Source organism: Phragmites australis, chromosome 14 (genome assembly GCF_958298935.1).
Source record: "Phragmites australis chromosome 14, lpPhrAust1.1, whole genome shotgun sequence".
Classification (NCBI taxonomy): Eukaryota; Viridiplantae; Streptophyta; class Magnoliopsida; order Poales; family Poaceae; genus Phragmites; species Phragmites australis.
In genome coordinates, this window is record NC_084934.1 from 4,163,205 (window position 1) to 4,178,254 (window position 15,050).

Below are 15,050 nucleotides of genomic sequence, written 5' to 3' on the forward strand. Positions count from 1 at the left end.
GTCAATAGTTTAGTATCCAGTAGTTCCAATTCATAGTAAAATTGTTAAATAGTGTGTTAATAGCGTTAGTAATTGTAAGTAGTTTTTCAGTAGTGTCGGTAGTTTTTGTCAGTAGTGTTAGTAGTTGCTCAATAGTTTCAAATTATAGTAAAATAATTTAGTAGTTTTATCAGTAGTGTCAGTATTCATCAGTTGTGTCAGTAGTATAAGTAGTTTGTTCAGTAGTATTAGTAGTTTTAGTTAGTAGTTCCGCTCGCCGGAAGTGCTCGTCTCTGGCGCCGCCTGCCCTCATGCGTACCCGGACTACACGTGGCGTGAGCTCCTCGAGTTCATGCAGAAGCACTACCTATCGGACGTGAGCACCATGGACGCCTTCGGTCGTGGATCTTGCGATTCCGGGGCAATGGCCAGCAGGCCAGGGCCATGGCAGGCAGGAGAAGTGATTGATCTCAGCAATAATGGCGGTGCGTCCATGGACGCAGGAATTAGTTGTATGCATAGCGCTTCATGGATGCATGGATGGTTGTAGATGGCGATGGAATAAACAGTCCAATGGCAATCGGAAATAAACTTGCAGTTTTAATTTGCTTCCTGCGTGCTCTTGCTGGTTAATGGTGACGATAATTAGTTGTTGGTGTAGAATGCGTGCATGCATGCATACAGGTGTGCATCATGCATTACTATAGAAAAGGTCATTGTACCGGCTCAAAAACGCTATAAATTCTGAATTTCTTAACCGGTACTGATTACTCAGCACTGATAGTTCATGATTATCAGTGTCGGTTTATAAACCGGCACTTATACTGATTATCAGTACTTGTTCATTAGTTTAACTGACAATGTTGCTATTTTTTAAAAAAAATCAATCATCTCACATAAGAAAATCGAAAGCATTCAGTAATCATACTATATTACAATCATCTCACATAGTATGATCGAGAGCATTCAGTAATCATACAATATTACAATCATCTTACAGAAGCAAATCGAATAACATCAGCAAACCAATCAAAAGCATTGATGCACTCTAACACAATATGATATATTTGGTGCAAGCAAATTACATAAGCTAAATTCAGTAATCATACCAATATCACACCGTCAGCACCAAAATTCAGTAATCATCATCCGGTGAAGAGTGAGTTGGAGACGTACAGCTCCTCAACACGCACGGAGATGGCCGGGTCCATGGACTGGTTGGCGGGGGTCACCAGGATGTGCACGTGGTAGTTGAGGAACTCTTGATGGTCTGGCGAGAAGTCACCGCTGTTGCCGACCTCGCTATCGAGGTCGCCGCGGGAGTAGCTGAACAGCCGGAGCAGGTGCGACGGGTGAAGGTGACCATCGGGAGATCGCCGCCGGCGTCGGGGACCTGAGCACGGCCATCCTCGCCGGAGTAGGACATGCGCGAGAGATGGCTGCGGTTGTTGTGGCGGGGGATGCCTCCGCTGCCGCCACCGCCGTTGGAGGCCATGTCGTCCGTCTCAGGCAATAGATGCCGGCGACCCTCGTCAACTTGTCATCGTCGTCAAAGTAGCGTTCCCTCATTTTCATGAACGTGTGGCAGGTTAGAAAGTTGTCAGAGCCGACCTAGTGCACCTCGCGGACGGCCCGCGCCACTTTGAGCTTCCCGACGATGCTCTCTAGCCTGCCGCGGAGGTCGCTCGGGCAATACCGTGCCATCTCCTTGACGTCAAAGAGCTTCCTCTGGAGGAGCACCTTCGCAACGCGCTCGAATTCCACCGCCGTGGCAAGCAGCTTGTACCCGGCACCAAACATCATCTTGACCATGTACGCCAGGTCGTAGCCACCGCTAAATGTGATGACGCCGGCGCGCAGCCACTTGCGCAGCCGCGGCCCGAACACCGCTGCGTCGATGCCGTCCTCGTGCGTCAGGTCAAAGTCGACACCCTTGTTCCGCAGCATGGCGATCGACTCCGGCGCGTGGCGGGGGCGCCGCACATCGAACTCCCGAAAGTTGAACTCCCGCACGTACCGCGTGGCGCCGCAGAGGTCCGGGAGCCGGCACCCCATGTCGAACATCATGAGGCCGAGTTGGATGAGTTCTAGCTCGTCCACGTTCGCCTTGAGCAGTGAGAAACGCCTCTCCGCCGAGAGCATGTACGACGGCAACGCAGGCTCGTGCACTGTCCCTGGGAACTCGGTGTCCACGGCCACATACCGGAACCGCGGCAAGAGCGACTCGATTAGCTTGATCTCCCGGTCGAAGTTATGCGCCCAAACCTGCTGCACCTCCTCGTGCAGCCCCGCCATCACCGCAAACAGCAGCGGCATCTGCTGCGCCGCCGCCAGCCCTCATGCCGCCGCGCCCGACATCAACTACTGGGATGCTAGCGCGGCGCAGTCGACCCCGACGAGAAGGAGGACAGTGTTCCGTACGATGATGACGTTGCCTCCGACGAGGAGTTCGACGGCGTTGACAGCGCGTACGAGCCCAGGTCCGTGACATCCGCTGGCGCCGGCTTGGACAGGAAGCGCATCTTATCGGAGTCGGAGCGCCGCGGCACATCGTCACGGAGCCCGGAGCCCTCTGCCGATTCCGTTGCGTCGCGAGATCTCCTTGGAGAGGCGGGTTGGATCATGTGCGCGCCAAGGGCAAGAGGATGCACGAGCGCAAGCGGTCCCGATTTGTAGGATAGGCGCTCGTGGAGTGGCCGTGCTCGTGTCGTTCTCGCGTCACGTCTCAGGTTCGGTGCTGCACGTGTCGCATGATCTTGCATGGAAACTTTTATGACTACCGAGGCAGAGAGTTTTTATGTACGCGCGTGTCTATTTTTGGTAGGAATGTACTCGTGTATGCATCTATGTACTCGAATAGGAGTTGCCTTCGTCATGGATCCAAGTGATTATAAAAGGGACTGTCTACCTATCTAGCGACAGATTTTACAAAACAAAATCTATCAAATTTACAACCAATGAAAAATTGACACATCACAAAGGAATAAAAACAAATGATATTCCAACAAAAAATCTGTCAGATTTTAGAGTCAGCCCACCAATTACCTTAACGGGTAAGAAAGCCCAATTAGTTTCATATTACTGCCCGATATCCAATATCAGTTGCAATGAAGCCTAAAAACACTATAAAAACAAAATAACACAGAGGATAAAAGCCCAACCAGAAAACCAAACATAAAACATTACAAATCAACACATACAAGCCCAAAATCAACTTGTGTTCGACTTGCATCACAACTATCAAATTGCATCGGAAGAAAGAAACCAGAAAAAAGCACGAGTGGGCACTGCGACGTGTTCTGCCATCACAGAAACACGACGGCAGGCACACACCACCATGATGAATCTAGACGAGAGGAGATTGGGGTAAGGAAAACTGAATAATCAAGGTACCAACCTTTCCCTGATTCAGCTGCAATTGAACCCTTTTGATTTGCTTTTGCAGCAGATCTCCCTTTGAGTTTTTTCTGTTCTTTGATATGCTCTACTCCTGTTCTTTTATTTGTGTTTCTTTGTGTTATTCAGTTGTCTTTTTGTGTTGTTTTGTGAGCTTATACACATGTGCATCTCATTAGCGAGCTGATTCACCTAGTGGGACACTCTAATATTCCTTTAACCTGTAAGAATATAGCTTAGCACAAGCAAATATCTCCTGGATTGTAAAACCAAAATCAGTACAACAGAAAAAAAGAATGCAAGCAACATAACAACAAAACAAGAACTAAATCATATTCACGGGGAATAGGCAAAAGGCATAGACGCATATAGAAAAAATATTGACTAGCATTGGTACAAAACTAATAAAGACCAAAAAATAGTCCTTTAGTTCTTGTGGAAGAAATAACCAGGGACAAAAGAATACACAATATTATTTGTCTTAAAAAAAGAATTGTGCATATGCATATCTCAAAAGAATTACTCAATGTATATATCACCACAATAAGAATACACAATTTACACATACATGCATTGCGCGTAAAAAAAGAAGACTGAAAAGAGTTTGCTGATTCATTTAGGTTGTCTCTTCAAGCAAATAAATTCCTACAAAAAAAATCAAAATGACAACATACAGTTCAAATAAGTAATCAACTAAACTGAAATTACACACACAAAAAGCAGACAAACACACACACAGAAATATAACTGAAGCTACGTTTGACTGTTACTCTGCCTCTGGGATTGCAATTAACAACTGCAGAAAGCAACAATGCTACGTGTATACAATATTCCTGTGTCTGCACTGCACTACACAGGAATGCAGGATGCAAACATGCAATGCAAGTTGAGAGAAAGAGAGAAAAAGAGATAGATAAATACATGTACAGATAAACAAGCAGCGCCAGGAAGAAGAAACATTCCAACAGAAATCAAAATTAGCACATGTTCAGATTGAGTGTATACTCATTACAAAAAGTACAAGAAATGAGGATAGATGAAGTGCATTCGAGAAATCCAATTACATTGTAATGTAGTTTTCAAGAAAATGGTTTATGTAATTGTCAGAATGAAAAAGGTTGACTCTATAGGAGTTTTCGTTTCTTCCCCTTTAACAAAAATATAACATATAGTTTATGTCGCTACTACTAAAAAAAAGGTATTTCAACGTTCTTTCATGTATTGTTCTGCGGACACACAAATCTTGAAAAATCAACATGTTAAAAATTAAAAAAGAAAACATTAAACACAAATGGGACAAAAAATGCAATAAATAAAATTTTTAAAAACAGTAAAAAAAGAAAGAAGGTGAATCAGATCATAGTAGTTCTTGACTATACTTGTAGCGGCAGTACTGTGCTCACTTAACAACAAATCATTCACAATTTGTACTCAAATGTTATGAATGCTATCCTGAGAGAAATCATCAACATGTTTTGCTCCAAACCTTCAAAGCTCCATATACTTGATCACAAAAATTCCACAATAAACACTAATAAATGTAAAACAATTCTCAAAGAAACAATAATAGGACATAAACACAAAAAAGTCAGGAAAACACAAAAAAGGTACACTTACGTGTTGGTTTGTTTTGGGACATAATGATAACCAATCTTGAATTTGTGAAAAGGTATTTCAGTACAAACAAACTCCTGCCACGCATATATGAAGCATTGTATCTTCATGACATGAAATTTTTTTTTAAAAAACATAAATAGATATCATACAACATATGGAAATAAAAGATAATAGGAAACAAAACAATAGGAGGATAGAGAAAGAGATATTAAGATAGAGAAAGAGGAAGAGAAAAAGTGAGAGATAGAAATAGAGAGGGGCAAGGATCTGTTTGATTTTGTTTCTGCTAACGTGTGCACATCGAAGAGGGGCAAGGATCTAGCCATCAGAGAGAGAAACAGAAAGAGAAAGAGAGAAACAAATTAGATAAATAGAAAAAGGGAGAAATAAATGGAGAGAGAGAGCAAGAGAGAAATAAAAGAAATAGACAGAGAGAGATGAAAAGAAATAGACAGAGAGAAAAGGTAATTGAGAGATCCTCTCAGAGAGACAGAGAGAAAGAAATAGAGATACATAGAAAAATATACAGATATATATAGAGATATATAGATAATTATATATATATATATATAGATAATTATATATATCATAGATTATCTCTAAGTGATAATTATATATATCATAGATATATAGACTATCTCAGAAAAACAAAGAAGATAGTGATTCAAAACAGAGATATCTCAGAAAAACAGAAAGAAGGGGGAGAAAGAGAAAGAGAGAGACAGAGAAAAACAAATGCAGAAATCAACACTGAAATATAGATAGATAGATAAATACATATATATATATATAATACAAAGATAACTGCATAAATAAAGATAAATACATGACATAAATAAAGAAATAGAGAGATAAATGCATATAAATGCACGAGAGATCGAGGATGACCATTAAGGTTGCAATACCTAAACACAAATATAATTGATGATAACTAACAATAAAAAAAAAACACATACCTTCAATTGATTCAAATAATTAAAATCAACTTTGTTCAACTTCCTTTTCAAATTCTTTATTTTCTGAAAAGTTAATTAAACAAAACATGAGAAAAAAGATATTACCCTTGAATGATAAGTTTAAAAGTAGATTAAGCCCACTGCGTACCTCTCTGTTAGATAGCTAAAAAACAGTAGCATCAAGTTCAGTGTCATCACCATGATTGTTCCCTTGTAACAAAGAAAAAAATTAATACTAGCAACGAAGTAATGGTAAATATAATCTATCAAAAAAAATTGAGGCATACATGAAACAAATCAAAAGCCTTGATGATATCATCATCACATAATGCGTCATCATTTAGATCGAAAGTAATGCGGTCAGGAGCCATCTGCAAAAAAAAAAAAGCAACCCAAAAAATCTCAAATCTGGAACCATCCCTAACTAATTCATTTCATATGCCAGATCCAGAAAAAACATTGGTCTAAAAATAGCATGCCCTTATTGAGTAGGCAATGGCAGTTAAGCCCAGACTTGAAGAACACAAATATATCGTCATTATAACATGCAACAATAGAGAAATCAAATTTAAAAATTAAAGTTCCTAAGAACAAGACTGACAACATAGTACCGGTCGACAGCAATACTCATCACATCAGAAAAAAAAGAAATAAACAACATGCCCAAATTCAACATCAAAACTGATGCACAATGGATGAAGCATAGGGGCAACACCATTCTCCCAATGTTTGATATCATTTAACAGACCATTATAACAAACAAATATAAAACCTACAAAAAAGGTCATTATCAAACAACAACAGCAACGCGGACAGCAAGCCTACCCCTTGTAGTACAGGCCACCCCAACAATTCCCGTATGAACACACTAACCATACATATCAACATAAAAAAATTAGCCATAGCATAAAAAATGAAATCCAAAAAAACACTAAATACTTAGGTAACACATCACATATAGATCGATGCAGGGGATTGGAGACCCTTAACCTAGAAAACAGCAATCGAATCCCCAATAAGAAATGCATGCCTGAATGAGTAGCATAATGAACTTCAATAAAAACAGATGAAATGAGAATAAATATTGCTCAAATAAACTCTACTGGGATCGTATGAATCAAGCATGGACCAGGAACTAGAGATGCATACTCACCCCCAAAAACGTTAGATCTAGATTCTACCCGATTTCGTCACCAGTCTCCCGTGCACCAAAAATTTGTCCATGATGCTAGGACAGTGACCACCCCAAACCTCATAAAATAAAATAAAATGCACATGAACATACAATCTCATAACACACAGCGCGTGATGCATTTCAACTCACCTAGAGAATGAAAAAACACCATGAGAATGAACAAAATCATAAAGCAACCGATATAGCCAGGAACCAGAACAAGGATAAGCGCTCGAATCGAACCTTGAACCCGCCGCTTATAGAAAGGAATAGGGTGCGCAGCTAGAGCGATCGAGACACAAAACTATGTTGCCTCTCCCTCAGAGCTCTGAGGTTGCAGGAAGTGAAGAAAAGGATAAAAGGAGAGATAGTGCGAGGGAGAGCTGGAGATAGATATGTCAGAGAAAAGGGCGCTAAAATTGAGATATAAAGAAGCAATTTTAAAATCGATTTGGATCTCCAGCCAATTTAACAAGTCAGAGCGCAGGACCAAAACCCAGAACCAAAAAACCCCAAACACCTCAATCATCTTAGCACACATATCAAAGAAAATCATGCAGTCACAAATTAGACTGATTTGGTATTAGAAATCTATCAACAGATAATTAGCAAAACCCTTATAAAAAGTCATCTTTCAATCTTACCAACTGAGAAAATTACTGACGATAGATAGTGTAAAACTACCATAACCCTAGGATTTTCATACATTCTCGAGGTTAGTGAATTTATTACAATACATGAGAGGAATATTAGTGAATTTTTTCAGATTTGTGGGATTTTTTTTAGGGCTTAAAAATTGTAAGAAGTTCTAAAGTAGCCCTCTTTAGAGTTTTTTACTTTGAAACCTACACGAGGTATTGATATGGATCTTTTAAAATGGATTCATCGTAAATTGCAGGGCGAATAGAAAAAAGTTCATGAATTTTGGAGCATAGGAGCCTTATTATCCGAATAGAGAAAGAGAAGGAGGAGAAGCCCCGGTGGGTATGATGTGTGTACATACTATTCATCTAAATAGTGCAACAATAAATGAAACGTGTCGTGTGATGTGGGCAAAAACTATATATAATATTGATATATTAAAGAGGTAAGGAATATTTGAGCTACTAGATGATATGGTTGAAGATTTGGGTGATTTTTGGAGAAATCATATAAGCTGTGTAAAGAGAGTTCAGAATTGAATTCAAAATTTAGAGCTATAACAACAAAATTTTATTGTGTTGTAAACATTCATGTAATTGCTTTCAATTATGTAGTGCAACGCAATTCAACATAGTTGTAAAACCACATAGGGATTCCTTCTCCTTATTGAAAGCTTAAAAGAAATCAACATATATAAATCACCAAAATTTAGGATTTAGTCTTGTTTAGCAATTTAACAATTTTATTGCTTGGCCATGAAACCTGTCACGCTACAATGACACGGACCACCTCGCGGAGGTACTAGTCCTAATGGGTGGCCCACAAGGCAGTGACTCTACCTAAGACACGTAGCCGCCGTTGGCCCGGATGACCTGGCCGTTGACCCACTCGGCGGCGTCGGTGCAGAGGAACCCGACGACGTGGGCGATGTCGGCGGGCTCCCCGAGCCTCCCCATCGGGTTCACCTCCACGGCGCGGCGCACCCTCTCGGCGCTGTCTCCCGCGAGGAACATGTCCGTGGCCACGGGCCCCGGTGCGACGCAGTTGGCCGTAACGTGGGTGCCCTTGAGCTCCTTGGCCATCCCGCGCACCATGGCCTCCACGGCCGCCTTGGACCCTGCGTACGCCGCGTATCCCGGCAGCAGCGACGCCACTGCTGACGACGTGATGGCCACGATCCGCCCCCCGCCGCCGCGGCGCAGGCGGTTGGCGGCCTCGCGGAGGCACAGGAACGCGCCGCGGGTGTTCACGGCGTACATGCGGTCGAAGTCCTCCGCGGCGGTGCCCGCCAGGAAGCTGAGGTTCTCCGCGTTGGCCAGCACGCCCGCGCACGCGATGAGGATGTGCGGCGCGCCGCCGCCGAAGGCGGACTCGGCGGCGTCGAAGAGGGCCCGGACGGCGGACTCGTCCGCGACGTCGGCCCTCACGGCCACGGCGCGGGGCAGCTCCGCGGCCAGGGCCTCGGCCTCCGCGGCGCTGGAGGCGTAGCCGATCACGACGCTGGCACCAAGCGAGGACAGGTGGGACGCGATGCCGCGGCCTATGCCGCGCGACGCGCCCGTGACGATGGCCACCCGGCCGGCCAACGGCAGGGACACCGGCGGAGAGGACGCGGCAGCGGCGTCAGCCATTCGGCGAGTTCTTGGATGTTTGCGAGTTTATTTGAGCGTGTCGTTGCTGCTCTTACAAGCTGGACACATATATACGCTGTAGCCTTACCTACCCCAGCTTTACCTACACATATATACATATCTTTATGTATAGTAATTGTAGTTCCATCCAGAGCTTTACATTAACCATTACATGAAAAAGTAGAATTTCCCATGTTAATTTGAAATGGAGAAAATATTTAGAAATTTTCACATTAATTTAAGATAGTTTAAAGTATGATTCTTGCAAATTTCCCCAAAACAAAAACACTCAACGTCAAACACAGGTATATCAAGTTAATTTGTATATGAATATCTATTTGTGTTAAAAATTTCAGATCTAAAGAGAATCTATAGACTTCATGTGAAATATAACTCCACCAAATTGATCTGTACAAGTAATGATATTTAAATTTATAAACAACCTAACATAAAATTTCTACAGAATGGACTTTGATGAAAATTTCTACTTGTGTATCTATTTTTTTTTAATAAATTAAGATTCAAGGATTCTTGAAAAACCCGGTGCACCATGAAGTACCAGCATGTATTGCTCGGATTGTAACGGGTGAAATACCTGAAAACGGAGATTAATTAACTCCCAATATTTCCAAAAGAAAAATGCAAACTGAGCTGGTGTTTTAGATTCCTCCTAATTCTGTTTAATGGGTGGCCGGCAGCGCTGGACCGTTCTGCTCGGCGTCGCTGTTAGTGTAGCGTATCAACAACGCATCAACCTGCATTTCATTTCTTCTGTGATGACAACGATCGGATCCGCTTTGTATTGTTCCTGCTGGACGATCGATCTGCTCTGCGTTTCGTTTTCAGCTGCCGATTCGATTTATTCATCAGCTAACTGGTCTACTGTAGTAGTCTCCATTGATCTGCTTCATGTGAGGGAGGTCTGAACTCGTCAGAATCAGGCATGATCTGTCCATGTACGCATCCTGCAAACCACGCCGTGGTTGGTTGGTTGGTTTCTGTTTGATACTCGTCAGGTTCAGCCGTGCAAGCAAAGCCACCCCCCCCCCCCCAAAAAAGATCTCGTGCACGACTCACGATGGCCCGACACGAATGCACGATTCTCGAGGCTGGACCTCGTGCTCTTCCTCAGGCACGGTAAAAATTCGAAAATAAATAATATACTAATCATATTTATCAAAATAGACAACATCATATATATTTGTAAATATAACATGTGTATTTGATACATTATTCATCGAATATGGATTTTTATATACTGTATATTGTAAAAGATGGGCCTGAGAATTTTTGACACCTCATGTGTCAAATTCAGTCTCGTATTCGATACATAAAGAACCATATTTGTACCAAATATGGTTCATATTGTTGTATTCGATACTCCCTCTGGTTGCAAATATAAGTTGTTTTAGCCTCCTCAACTTTTCTCTAAATATAAGTCATTCTCGAACTTCTATGTATTTTTTCTATTTTATTCCCGTCTTACCTTGTTAATAAATACTACCACTCTCACAAATGAATGAGTTATCTTTTCCAATACAGAATAAATGAAGGGCAATAAGATCATTTGATCTATTTTCTTAATCCTTATGCACAAATCTAAAATAACCTACATTTATAATCGAAGAGAGTATAAGTCGCGGGGTAGTATCAGCCAGTTGGAGTGCGTGAGGAGCGCGTCACCTAACGCCCAGTACGCCGCGGAGGCGGAGGGGAGCGTCAGCGTCAGCACACCGTCGCCAGCAGGTAGATGGACTTGAACTTCTGAGGGCGCCACATCGCGTGCATGATCTTCCTGCGCATGCACACCATCAGATCAACCCACATTAGTTTCGACGGCGGAGATCGATGCAGTCGTTGTTCGACGGGCCATGCCATCATGCATGCATGGTGAGATTGGACGCATTAAGATTCGTGTGCACAGTACACTAATGCATGCATGGGTGGACACTGGAGACAAAGGAAGCGACGCAGGCAGAGGTGGCCGTTGGGCTTTGCCATGGCACGGAGTCATGGTGCCTCGTGGCAGTGTGCATGCACGGGTGTCGGTCCCCACGAGCAAGCAGGGGATCGATCGATCGATCAGTTCAACTGTTGAAGGAGCTGCTCATGCATGCAACGGTCTTGTCCTGGTTGGGGGTTGATGCATGCGAAAAGCAGCAGCAGGGAGCAGTTTTTACAGGCACTGTGCTATCATGCTGTGCATCGTTGAATCAATTGGCAGCTAGGCATGCTGCATGCGTAACGCTTGTTCCATTTCTTTCCAAACGTAATACAATGTATATGTTACAAATAGAGCTAGTTATTATAATTCCTATGCACGAAACAATATTGTCAGAAAGTGCATGGATGGGTCCTGCTCAATACCAACTGTTACCAGTACTTATTTATTGCTAATCAATACTGGTATATTGCACATCACCATGCATGCAGCACCCGGCAGGCCCGGCCGGATTTGGCATATAAGAGGCTGAATACAGTACTATGTATTGTATTCGATATCTTATGTGTCAAATACAATAGGTTTTAGCACTTTATATATCGAATATGATATACAGTATCTTATTTAGCATATGAAGTGTAAAAACACTTGAGTTCACTTTTTTTTGATGCACGGTATATCAAAAATCTGTATTCAGTGAATAAGGTGCTGAATACACATATTATATTTGTAAATATAGTATCATGTTGTCTGTTTATAAATAGGATCTAATATATTATCTATTTTTAGATTCTTGCCCCTTAATCACTTCTCTGCCGGCCTACTTTATTACGTACGTGCTAGCAATGGCGAGCTACCTGTTTCAATTCTTCTGACAAGGTTCAGTACTTCCTGGACTATGGCATTTAGCTGACAACTCAATCGATCAAAATATGTACAGTGAAGTTAAAATTGGCAAGATTAAGAAAAGTACAAAATCGAAATAAGCAGTGCCCCCCGCCGTCTCCACTCCGGCGACTCAAGGGGCGATTCCACCTCCGCTCCAACACTCCTCCTAGCGAGCTAGTTCCGGCCGCCGATGCCAGCGGGCGGACGCTGGCGGCAGCGGCCAATGACACCTCCAAAGCCGGGACGTCACGGTTCCTTCCCCCTCCCTCCCCTCTCCCGTGTTGTTTGATGCGCTCGATCTGGGCGGATCCGTCGACCTTGAGTCTGCTCTAGCTGGATCTCTCTTCCAGGTCGGATCCGCGCGGAGCCCCATGTAGCTGCTCTCCTTGCCGCCGATCTGTTGTGCTACGACTCCGGTGGCGGGGGGTGGGAAGGCCTCTGCACGACTTTTGGATGTTGGCAGTGGCCAGTTGTCGCTCTGCTTCTGGCAGTCCCGGCTAGGCCTCATCTGGTCTTGCTGTGCAGTGGCTTTTCCCTTCTATGCACGGTGGCCGCCATTGTTGTTGCAACCTTGCAGCTTTGCTTTGTGTTGTTGTGGCTTGGGGCTTCGTCTCCTGAACTTCTTCGGTTGGTGTGGGTGTTGCTAGGGCTGCCATGCCTCTATATTTCTTACAGGAGTTTGTTATGGCATTCCCATCAAGCCTCTGCGCTCTTGCGGTGCTCCGTTGTGGTGGGGTTTTTTAGGCGAAAGCCTTGGCTGGCGCAATACCATTGCCATTGGTGGTGACGTCATGGGCGTCATTACCTCCTTGGAGGCGCCGTATCATTGCTTCCCCCTAGGATCTCTCTGAGTGAAAACCCTGTTTGACCTTCCGGACGAGCGACAATAGTTTCTTGATCACTTCCTTCCTAAAGGCGTCGCTTCGAAGGATCCCTCTGCTCTTGTCGTCTCCTTTGGCGGATCTCTTTGCAGGGCCCACCTCCCCCGTTGTTGTTTGCCCCTTTGTTTGATCCTCTGTTCAGCGGGGCTCTCCTACACCTTCGGTGCTTCATGACAGTGGCCTACTCCGAAGTCCTAGGACCCCATCTTTTGCTTGTGGGTTGGCGTCGGTGCCGTCAACCGGTCTGGGTTATCAGGCGTGGGAGTTAGGCTCCGCCTATTGAGTTGTTGGGTTGTTCTAGTCGAGGTGCTAGCTGGACTTGGTTGTTGTGGGGTTGCGTTGTTTGGTGTAGGTGCCACTTCTGTGGTTGCCAGGTTGTATGCTGCTTTGCGAGACCTTGTCGTCCAGTTGTTAGGGGGTTTAGGGTTTCTTTCTTTCTTCCTCGCCTTACGCGTGAGCTGGACTCCATGGGTTGTAGTGTAGTTCTTGTTAAGGTTTTCGGGCCTGATTTTCTTTATAAACTGGGTCATTTTCTTCTTAATACAATGACATGCAACTCTCCTGCGTGTTTGAGAAAAAAAAAGTTAAAGTTGGTAGTGATTCGTGAGGTTTTTTTAATCATGAAATATGAGCAATATATTTTACATCTAGGATCACAAGGTTTTTCCATCCTTTTTTTTAAAGAATAACCAATTCAGGACCTTTTGTAAGACCCCGAATTATCTCAAATCTCCTATGCCTCTCGTATTAGTTTTTGGATCAGGTAGCTGTTACATATAGTTATAATTTCATGGCATCACAGTCATATATCACATAGTTTATAAAGTATGCCGAATGCAAATGTCTTAACCTTTATGGTTCTTACAACTACGACCGACTAGCCAAAACAGACACCAACGAAGGATACACAAAAGCATCCCAAAGCCACATGCAGCTTGGGCACGAATGTGACCACTACAACTACTCTTCTCCTTCACCACATTTGAGCTCCGGCTCCTCATCTGAATAGTAGCAAGAATGAGTACAATAGTAATCAGCAAGCCCTAATACTACTCAAGTAGTGGATAAATGCATAAGGATGTTCATCACAAGGATTTGGGGCTATAAACCTTACATTTTAGCGAAAGCCAATTTTATGCGGTTATTTAAGAGTATGACTACTGATACTTTTGGAAAACTATCCAATCTAGTTGTCAAGTAAAATTAGGGTTTTAGTTTTTAGTCCTGAGAGGAGCTATGCTCCACTTCACAGTCCCTAACACTGAGATAGATGTACACAAAGTACAAACCATATCTTGGCCCATACAACCAACACCACACCACACGAGCATTTAGCCCACGCACTCACAAATCAAAGATACTCACACTTCCAAGCCTAACCAAAGTGTGGCCAAAGCTTCGCATATCTATGACTGTAGACATGACTATTCAAATATATTTACGCTATGTAGAGGTTGTATATTATACCCAGACGCTATGCTCAACTTCCAACCGGGATCAACAGTAGAGCATCATAATGACACATTTCATGCATCCCTCTCTTGCCGAGCTCCTACTATGAGACACCTCAAGTGCTACAAGTCTCATTCCTAAATTCAGGGACAACTGCTTTTTTACTATGCCTGTCTCTTGTGTGACCACTAACATTTGTAGAGCGTCTGGTCCAAAAATCAACCTGTCAGACACTTAGGTTCTCTCTACTTTCGGCTCTCTTAGTAGTGTGTCCGGCACAGTCGGGACAAGGAAGGATGAAGTCTTGCCCGTTGCACCGGGTGGCTCAGCACAACACCACGAAGGTCTACGGGTTGGTGGACCGAGAGTGGCACAAAGGAGGGTCTGCAGTCCACCGAGAGTGCTAACAGGGCAGACACGCTGGTCGGGCTGGGCGAACAGAGGCGAAAGGGACCGGCGGCAAGGGATCGTGGTGGCGCTTCGCCGAAGAAC

The 15,050-nt window shown here is 43.6% G+C and overlaps 2 protein-coding genes across 2 annotated transcripts; both read right to left on the reverse strand.

Annotated features, from left to right (window-relative positions):
• Nucleotides 1-1,590: 1,590 nt before the first annotated feature.
• Nucleotides 1,591-2,274, reverse strand: LOC133891271 (probable CCR4-associated factor 1 homolog 9). The gene has a single exon (XM_062331981.1). The coding sequence runs from the start codon at nucleotides 2,272-2,274 to the stop codon at nucleotides 1,591-1,593; it is 684 nt and encodes a 227-aa protein (XP_062187965.1).
• A 6,184-nt stretch (nucleotides 2,275-8,458) lies between these two features.
• LOC133890915 (NADPH-dependent aldehyde reductase-like protein, chloroplastic) lies at nucleotides 8,459-9,462 on the reverse strand. The gene has a single exon (XM_062331543.1). It carries the CDS (start codon nucleotides 9,393-9,395, stop codon nucleotides 8,604-8,606), a length of 792 nt encoding a protein of 263 aa, XP_062187527.1. The 5' UTR covers nucleotides 9,396-9,462; the 3' UTR covers nucleotides 8,459-8,603.
• Nucleotides 9,463-15,050: the final 5,588 nt, after the last annotated feature.

What these genes read in the sequence shown, in the direction of transcription:
- LOC133891271 (XM_062331981.1), bottom strand. Translation starts at nt 2,274, where the DNA reads ATGGCGGGGCTGCACGAGGAGGTGCAGCAGGTTTGGGCGCATAACTTC.
- LOC133890915 (XM_062331543.1), bottom strand. Translation starts at nt 9,395, where the DNA reads ATGGCTGACGCCGCTGCCGCGTCCTCTCCGCCGGTGTCCCTGCCGTTG.